General features: G+C 45.4%; 1 protein-coding gene across 2 annotated transcripts; it reads left to right on the top strand.

Moving 5' to 3' along the window:
- Nucleotides 1–177: 177 nt before the first annotated feature.
- On the top strand, nt 178–8,952 carry CCNA2 (cyclin A2). Of its 2 annotated transcripts, XM_049814806.1 has the most exons (8): nt 178–393; nt 550–775; nt 1,871–1,986; nt 2,346–2,569; nt 3,170–3,374; nt 4,224–4,337; nt 4,863–4,996; nt 5,455–8,952. In XM_049814806.1, exons 1-8 carry the CDS (start codon nt 259–261, stop codon nt 5,504–5,506), a joined length of 1,206 nt encoding a protein of 401 aa, XP_049670763.1. In that variant the 5' UTR covers nt 178–258; the 3' UTR covers nt 5,507–8,952. The 2 variants fall into 2 exon arrangements, with proteins under 2 accessions (XP_049670763.1, XP_049670762.1); XM_049814805.1 differs by having other exon boundaries at nt 178–775.
- The last annotated feature ends 66 nt before the right edge of the window (nt 8,953–9,018 follow it).

The following is a 9,018-nucleotide window of genomic DNA, read 5'->3' as shown; positions in this document are numbered from 1 at the left end:
CCTCGCCTCGCCTCAGGCCCCGCCCGCCGTTAGCCCCGTCCCGCATTGGCCCCTGCCGCCGCCCGTAGGCCGCGTCACGCGCCGCGGCCCCGCGCCCTCTCATTGGCCGATTCAATAGTCGCGGGCTACTTGAACGGCGAGAGCGGCGCCGCTGCGCGAGACTCGGCGGCCGCCGGCACGAGTCGCGCCCATCCCCCGCCCGCCGGCGCCCCCCTACCCCTCTCCCCGTCCTCCTCCTTCTCCTCAGCCGCCCCCGCCATGATGTTGGCGGAGCAGGAGAACCAGGAGAACGTCCCTCCGGGCGGCAAAGCTCCGCCGCCGCCCGCCGCCGGCACCCGCGTGGCGCTGGGACTGCTGCGGGGCGCCCAGAAGCGGCCCGGGGTCCCGCCGCAGGTGAGAGGGGAGCGGGAGGACCGGGGCGGCGCGGGAGGGGGAAGGTGTGAGTGGCGGGGGCCGCCATCTTGGGGCGCCGGGAGCTGTCAGCGGCGGCTGTCAGCGGCGGGGCCGTGCCGGGCCGTCGGCGGCGCTGACGGGCCGTTCTCCTCACAGGCGGAGCGGGGCGGCGGTGAGGGCCATGGAGCGGCGGTGGGGCGGCCGGTCGGAGGGCAACAGGCCTTTACCATCCATGTGGACGAACCGGACGGGGAGCAGCGGCGGCGGGGCGGCCCGGCGACCCAAAAAGAGGAGGCGGCGCTGGGGCTGCGTGCGGCCGTCTGCGCCCTGGGGGAGCGGCGGCCCCTGGCGCCCCTGAACAACGCCATGGAGCTGAGCCTCGGTACGTGATACACAACACACATACACACACACCGGGGCTTCGGCAGCCGAGCGGCGTGCCCGCTGGGAGGGCAGTGCTGCCCTGGGCTCTTGTGGGCCCCGTCCCATCTGCTCCCCTCTGCAGCAGCCCCGGGCAGCGCCCAAATCCGCGGGGTCCTTTCCTCGGGAAGCAGGGAGGTGAGCAGGGTTGTGCTGAGGTGTTACCCTAGGGAATGATTTCCAGACCGAACTGGAGGAGGACTGTAGGTCCTGCAGTTGTCTGGGACATGGACCAGTTTGATTCAACTTGGGAGACACCTTTTTCAGTTGCTGAAACCAATTTGGTTCCTTTGAGCCTGCCATTACCATACAACAGCTTTTCAATCCAGCTGAGGTGTCAATTACTTGGCCCACTATGCTTCCATCCCATGCTCTTTGGAGGTAGTTTTATGCTTTTAACCTTAACTGTTGGTACCTCATGAGAGAAACCAGATTACAGAAAAGAGCAGCCCTTGAAGCCTCACCTTTTGCTACCAATGTAGAGTTAGAAGGGGCCTTTACTCAGGCAAATCCTAATAGACTTTTCTCCCAGGCAATACGCTGTACTGGTGCACGTGTTTTGAGCTCTTCTTAGTACGTACGGAATGGGAGCTGTCAGATTCATCTTCTGTAACATGTGCATAGTATCCGAGGGCTGATTTCATCATGGTCTGTCTCTGCAGTCCAAAAAAAAGCTCTGGTACTCCAGCCCTTTTTTAAGCCACAATAGCTAAGCTTACAGGATTCACACTTATGTAGCAAGGTAACACAGGATGCACTGACCACTACATAATTGCAAAAGGGTTTTCCATCCCTTTGTTCTTGGGGGGGGGGGGGAGAAGAGAAAGGGGAACCGGAAGCTTCCTTGTTGGTGTAACATTTTGGCTTCCCTAGAGCTTCCTCAACTCCTACCAGTCTAGTTGAGTGGCAGTCTGCCCTCTTTGCCTGCCTGGGAGGCAAGAGACCCAGCAGTCCTGGAGAGCCACCATCTACATACTACAGAATAGGGTAGTTCCCTGTGCTGTGAGGGAATGGTCTGATAGTGCCCGTTTTAACATGGCTATTATCTTCTGCTTAGATTCTCCAAGTATTATGGATATTTCAGTAACCTCAGAAGCAGAAGAGAAAAAAACAAACGTTAATAACGTGCCAGACTATATCAGCGATATCCATTCGTACCTTAGGGAAATGGAGGTAAGCTGCTCCTTTCTTACTTTTATACAGCTTACGGGGGAGAAATCTGGAGGTGAGAAACGCATCTAGACATTAGTTACTACTGCTGCAGTGACTAAATTAAAGCTTACTAGAAATAGAGATATAAGATGCTGTGTCCACTGCTGTGAACGCAAGACTAGTTTCTTGTGATAAAGTTGATTGTGCCATGCACTGAACAGAAGCTGGAAAGCAAGATTACAGAAATAGAACTTACTGATCCTAGACTTAACCATTGTTTACTTCTGATCTGTTTAAACAGTGGTAAACAGAGCTTAAACAGTTGCTTCCCTACCGGCACTTAGTCCAAACTCAATCTTATCTGTCATCTAAACCTACAGGTGAAATGCAAGCCTAAAATAGGTTACATGAAGAAGCAACCTGATATCACAAACAACATGCGGGCTATTCTTGTGGACTGGCTGGTGGAAGTTGGAGAAGAATACAAGTTACAGAATGAAACCCTGCACTTAGCTGTAAATTACATTGATAGGTTTCTTTCTTCAATGTCTGTTTTGAGAGGAAAACTTCAGCTTGTGGGTACTGCAGCTATGCTGCTTGCATCGTAAGTGAAATTGCTTAATTTAAAATTCCACCTGCTGTTCTCATACAGATGGAAATCTTGTGGCTATCACGATGGAAATCTTGTGGCTATCACACTTCTGTTGCCTATAGCCAGACTAACTCAGAAGGGCTTCGTATCAGAAGAAAAATCAGGAGTTATCCACCTAAAAGCTTGGCAGTTTGTGTGAAACTCTGCAAGCAAGGTTCTAGGCTATCTTTGTTGATTGCCCTATGTGAGGATTCATTATTTCTAGCTGCAGCAGCAGGCAGCTTCTAAACAGTACTTGAGAGAATAAGCACAAGGCATGCGACAAGAAAGTTTTGCTTGCACCAGTTATTTGTTTAGTGGGTTATTCTGGAACTTCAGTAACTCTGAGTCCCAAATTGCTTAGTGCTAAAATATCAGGCTATTGTAGCTCTGTCATTTCAAATTCTGCTGATTCAGGAGCTACTGAACCAAGGGCAGCGAACTTGTTCAGTAACAGTGTCCAGCTACTTCACAAGTCAGAATATAAATTAGCATGCTGGCCTGCATTAAAAGTTGCTGATTATCTGGTTTTCTACTACTCAATTATTTGCTCATAACTATTTCTCCTGGCAGAAAGTTTGAAGAAATCTACCCTCCTGAAGTAGCAGAATTTGTCTACATCACAGATGACACCTATACCAAGAAGCAGGTTCTAAGGATGGAGCACTTAATTTTGAAGGTTTTATCATTTGACTTGGCAGCTCCAACAATCAACCAGTTCCTCACTCAGTATTTCCTACATCAGCAGACAAATGCTAAAGTGGAGAGCCTATCAATGGTAAGCGAAGAATTCCTAGCTCAGCTCGTGTAACTAGAGAGTTCTCTTACTATTAAAGCACGTTACAAGCTCTATTTCCTCATCGCGCTAGAAGAGAAATGCTGAAGGATACTTCAGTCCAGGCTTCCCTGCCTCCTCCAATTTTTAAAAACATAGTCTCTCTGGGAGAGTTCTGGAGAGTGCACGCAGTATGACGCATGCTTCTTCAGAAGTGGTGCTACACCACTGGAAGCTTAATGCTCCTACTGCCACTTACTGTTGGAGATACTCCATTCCTATTGCGGGCTGGCACTTGGCCTGGTACAAGCATGCACGCTTACTCAGAGCAGGCAGAGATTGACAAACTTTAATTTGGGGGTTGTTTCACTGCTAGATGTTTCCTTCCTTCTTGTCGAAGACTGCCACACCTACTCACCCACTTTGGCTAAAAAGGACTTTTGTTTTGGTTTTCCCCTCAACAAGCAGCCAGCTCTAAATCCAGAGGCTAATTTCTAAAGCAGAGCACTAACGTTTCAGCTAAAGTTCTGCTAAATCCTAACTGTATAGCAGGTACCACAGCTCCTCAATAGAAGCCTTTGTCTCATTGTGCAAAAGTCAGACCCAACTACACTCCTCCTAGATCTTGTATACCTCTAAATACAAAACGTGGTGTTGAAAAAGCATGCGTTGGGAACAGTGACAGTAGCTAACAGTAGATGCTAAAAGAGATAGTAAGTGGAAACTAGTAAAAGCTGTTCCTCCAACTGATGGCAGGATTGGAAGCTTAAAGATCAGGGTTCTAGTGCAACTGTTGAATGCTTTTCTACTTTTGGAAGGAGACGATTCCCTTTCTCTTGTTTCCCCTTGCAGTACCTTGGGGAGCTGAGTCTAATTGATGCTGATCCTTACTTGAAATACTTGCCATCGGTTATTGCTGCTGCAGCATTTCATCTAGCAAGCTATACGATCACTGGACAAACCTGGGTATGTAGCACTAAAATTTGAACCTTTGTGTACCTTTATGTGTGTTTAGTGTATTTGTATGTGGTTCTGAATGCTGGGGGCTGGGCTGCAGGAATCGCAGCCCCCCTGCACTCCTAGGCTGTTAATTAGGGATTGCTCCCTATGTATTTGAAAAATGGGGTGGGGAGGGGGCGACACCTTTTCTTGGAAGGAAGAGGCATCTATTGATGCACTCCCTTTTGGTGATCTTCCTCAAAGCTGTAAACAGGTTCCTTGTGCTGAGGAAGGGGGCAGTAAGAAAGCCTAAGCACTGGAGGCAAGGAATACTTGTTTAGAATATGATAGTTTGCAGGACTACTGTAAACCTATGTGAACTGCAAAAATCTGAAGGGTGAGTAGTAAATTACTTTGTGCTTGAGAAAATGACACTCTCCCAAGCTACTAGAACAATAGTTTCAACAGGAAGCTAAAAACTCCGCCAGTGGTAATCAGCATAAGCGAACAGAAAAACTTCAAATGTCCCTCTCCCTTTCCTTTTTCCCTCAGCCTGAATCCCTGTGCAAAGTAACAGGCTACACCCTTGAAGACATCAAGCCTTGCCTCGTGGACCTACACAAGACCTACCTCAAAGCAGCACAGCACACACAACAGTCCATAAGGGAAAAGTACAAGAGTACAAAGTGAGTAACTGTAGAGACATTATGGTAAGATAGTATGTTACGCCTCAGTTGTCCTAGCATATAACTGCTTAACGAGGCGGGGTGTATCTTGAGTCTTCAGTCAGACTCCAGTAACCAAATCTACTATCTAAATGAAATGGTGGCAAGACTCCTCAGGTTTTTGCACAATGTTTTGTTGAGCAATACTTTGTGTTCACCACCAGGCCTGTGCTATTACTACCTGAACTGTGGGGTAGAAACTGGAGGAATGTTCTTGATGTTCCTACAGTTGGTGGGCAGGAGATGGTGGTACCTAATGCTCCTAAAAATCTGTGTTGGCATCTAGCTGACAAGCCCCCAAATGTTTCCTCACCTTGTGAGAAATGTGCTTTGCTGCAGTATGTATGCTGTTCTTCATGGCAGAGAGCACTTGAGCAAGATGACATCCTGCATCTTTTTTTTTTTTTCCCCTCCTCTAGGTACCATGGAGTATCGCTTGTTGACCCACCAGAGACACTAAACTTATTGTAATAATCAAGAGACTGATCTTTTAAAAAGATGTATATTACAAGAAAATGATGTACAGTTTTAAACATGGTTCAAAATTCTAGATGTGATCACTTGGAATATTAATACAGGTTTTGAGGAGCTTAATTATGAAGTTAGCTTTTTGTGGTTTTAATGTAAATCTTTTGTACATGCAATCTTGTTAAAATATTTAGCTGGGTTTTTATAAAAATGTTCTCTTTGAGCACGGAATTAACCATGCAGACCAAGTGAAGTCTGAGACTGCTTATCTAATTATAGACTAAACATTAATATTAGCAGTGCATTATAGTAGGGCTTTTTCTCCCTCCAAGTAAGAATGACTTGGACTCCACATCAGTATTTGTAGCATTTTTGTACTGTCTAGTTTAAACTGAGACTTAGTATAGATCCAAAATGTGGCTTAATGGCTATAATACTGGAAGAAACAAAACTATATAGCTCTGACAACACCTTGCTGGAACTGACTCTTGTGAGGCTCTTTAGGATATGCCAGTTACTGGAAGCCTTGACTGCTATGTCGTGTATTGCCCTATCTCCATCAGGTTAAAGGTTGAACGCTGCTCCAGGGACTGCAAGCAGCTAAAACTAGTATACCAGTTCATACTTCTCTCTTCCAGTACATAGGAAATGGTTTTGCTATAGGCATTTTCTAGTCAAAGTGTGAAACTGGTACTAATTTAAACCCATGGAGTTCCCACTGATGTGTTAGCTGGCCTGACAGCCCATCAGTATCTACTAAAAAAAAAAAAAATAAAGTCATCAGTCTGCTTACCTGGTACCTCTGCAGGGGCAGCAGAGGGATTGAACTGCAGGAGTGTGAACTACTTACTGCTTTGTGCCCTTAAGAGGAAGGAATGTCTTCTGGTGTGGATGGGCTACGTGCAGAATGGTATGAATTCTGTACATCCCTCTTGGAAAGGGTTCCTCTGCGGCACATGGCAAAAATGTAGACCAACTGGTCTTATTTTTCCTTAGTTCTAGACCCCTTACATGAGCAAACTAGCACATAGCCAGCATTAGATCAAATGAACGTTTACCTTCAACCTGTGTAAATGGGGTGACGCTGCCCTGTACCCACTGTTCTTCGCATGTAAAGCAGTGAGTGCATGGAAGTGGGTTTAATTGAGCCATTTCCAGGTTGGCTAATAAACAGTTTTTACATCTGATGTTAGTGGTCTTGCCAATACCTTAAAACCGCTGAAGGGTAGTAGTACCATTTTGAACTGGCATTCATTTCTAAAGCTTTTTGTCAAAGGCTGCCCTGTGAAACTTGTGCTGCTTCAACCTGAAGTTGATTCGACACTGTCCGTCTGGTTATCTGGATGCCTGGCAGGTAGCAGTAGAAATTCTTCACAGGTGTTCAACAGCTGTTGTGGTGTGGGCTATTTGAAATAAATTTTTAAAAATCAGTCCTTTGTCAAGCTGACAAGCATGCATTATAGTGAGACAATGTGTGTCTTGACTCAGTTGCTACAAACTTGCTGTTCTGCCCCCACCCCTGTGCTGCAGTCTGAGCTCCCTATAAATTAACTCAGTTACAAAAGTGATCAAGTGGTGGGGGCGGCTTACCCAGTCAAGACAAGAGTAAGCAGCAGAGGCTGCCTTTTTTGGCCAATTTGAGCTTTTTAGGATGCACTTTGACTTTTATACATGTTCTAATGTTTAATGAAGAACTGTTATTTCATTGGTCTACCATGTTCCCCAGTAGCCTTTATTTAGCTTAATTTCAGTAGGTTGCCACTGAAAATGGAAAGCTAGTTGGGAAAAAACCTATGCCATATATCATGTCTGGTGCTTAGTATTGGTAATGCTCTAACCTTGCAGGACAGGGAGTTTGTATATACAGAACACGTTTGCCACAGTTATTAAGTCAGTTTGTGACCTTGGAAGGGCAACTCAAAATGCTGACTGGCAATTATTCTTTGAAGACAACAGAGCATGGTGCTGCTCTTGCACAACTGGGTTCTGCCTTACCCTTCTTTTTTGTGACATATGCTGGAAACTTTCCAAAACCACTGAGAAATACGAACACTGGAAGAGGAGCAATTTAAAGGAAGATTACAAATTATTTTTCCTGGAAAAAAGCAAGTAGCACAGTACTTAAGTGAAAGGACTTCAGTGGTTTATATTTACTTCTTTATGAAATGCCTCCTTGCTCTGTTTTCAATGGAAGTTGTTATGTTAGTGTTCCCATAGCACCAAGAAAAATTTTCCCTTGCTCCCAGAGCTTTACTTTGAACATACTGATACGACTTCCTCTACAGGCCTAAAAAAAATGCTTCAGTCATGGCCAGGCATCTCTGCCCAGGCTATCTTCCTCCTTCCTCACCAACAGCTCTTGCTGCTGCAGTAAGTACCATCTTTTTCCATCTTCTCATTTTCCAAAGTTAACATGGGACAATTCCAGCTCTTGTTACTAAGCTTGGAACAAAATATCCCAGGTTGTACTGTACTACTGTTTTGCCAATCCAGTTGAACTTCTAGTCCTTTCAAAATAAAGCCTCTAAGGAATGTAGGGTGTGAGATGTTACATGTGAAGAGAGAAAAAGCAGCGCAAAGAATACCGTTCTTTTTCCTGAAGACATTTCAAGGTCTCGTGGTACTGCAAAAGTAAGAAGAAACTGAATCCTCACTCATCCTTGTATTCCTGACTGACTTTCAGGTGGAAGAACTGACACTAAAAAACGAACGCACTGGTTTAGCTCCTGGAGAAATGGGGCTTTCTGTGTTTGTCCCTTTCTGAAAGAGCACAACATGATTAAAGCTTTGCTTGGCTGGGAGCATTTCCCATGCTCCCCCATTAAATTCTAAATCTGATTTGGGGAATGTAATTCTATCTGCAACAGTAACTTCTCTCCTGTTCCTATTTCACACAAAAACTAAGGTCACATGTAAAATAGTCCTCCTGTGCTTGTGTAAATATGTGTGTGTTTCCAATTTGACTTGGTTTTTGAACAAAGCAGCTAAGCCAGATATTTTTGGAAACCTCCTTGCCCCTTGGGTTTGCCCGATTCTAAAATCAGAGCATAATTATTTGAATATCGTTCAAGAAGCATTCCTGTCTGTTGCATGTAATATTTAATTAAACGTTTTAAGAAACTCTGTTGTTGAGTATGAGTTGCTTCTCTCTGAAAGTTTTTCAGAAGTTCTATGCTATTTTGTTAAGTACAGGCATTTCTGCTGATTTTTACATAAAGCAGTTTCAGTGAAAGGCAAGAGGGGGAGTGATGTGAGCAAGGTCGTCTTAGGCACAGCACACTATTTCCCTTTGTGAAGAACATTCCAAGGTGTGGCAATAGCCACCTTAATTAAAAGAAGCATTTCCTAAGGTGTTAAACTTGAGCCATGATTCCTTTTATCACCAGAACTCTGACTGTGCACAGCTCACTTCAGTACTGGCAGAGGCTGTTAAGAAAACAATGCATCTTATCTCTGCAATTAAAGCTGTAGAACTTGAGTCAGTTCAAGTTGAACTAGTGAGTTTTCCGCTACAG

Source organism: Accipiter gentilis, chromosome 12 (genome assembly GCF_929443795.1).
Source record: "Accipiter gentilis chromosome 12, bAccGen1.1, whole genome shotgun sequence".
In the NCBI taxonomy this organism is placed as follows: domain Eukaryota; kingdom Metazoa; phylum Chordata; class Aves; order Accipitriformes; family Accipitridae; genus Astur; species Astur gentilis.
The sequence above is the reverse complement of the archived record's forward strand: the minus strand, read 5'-3'. Positions and strand labels throughout refer to the sequence as shown.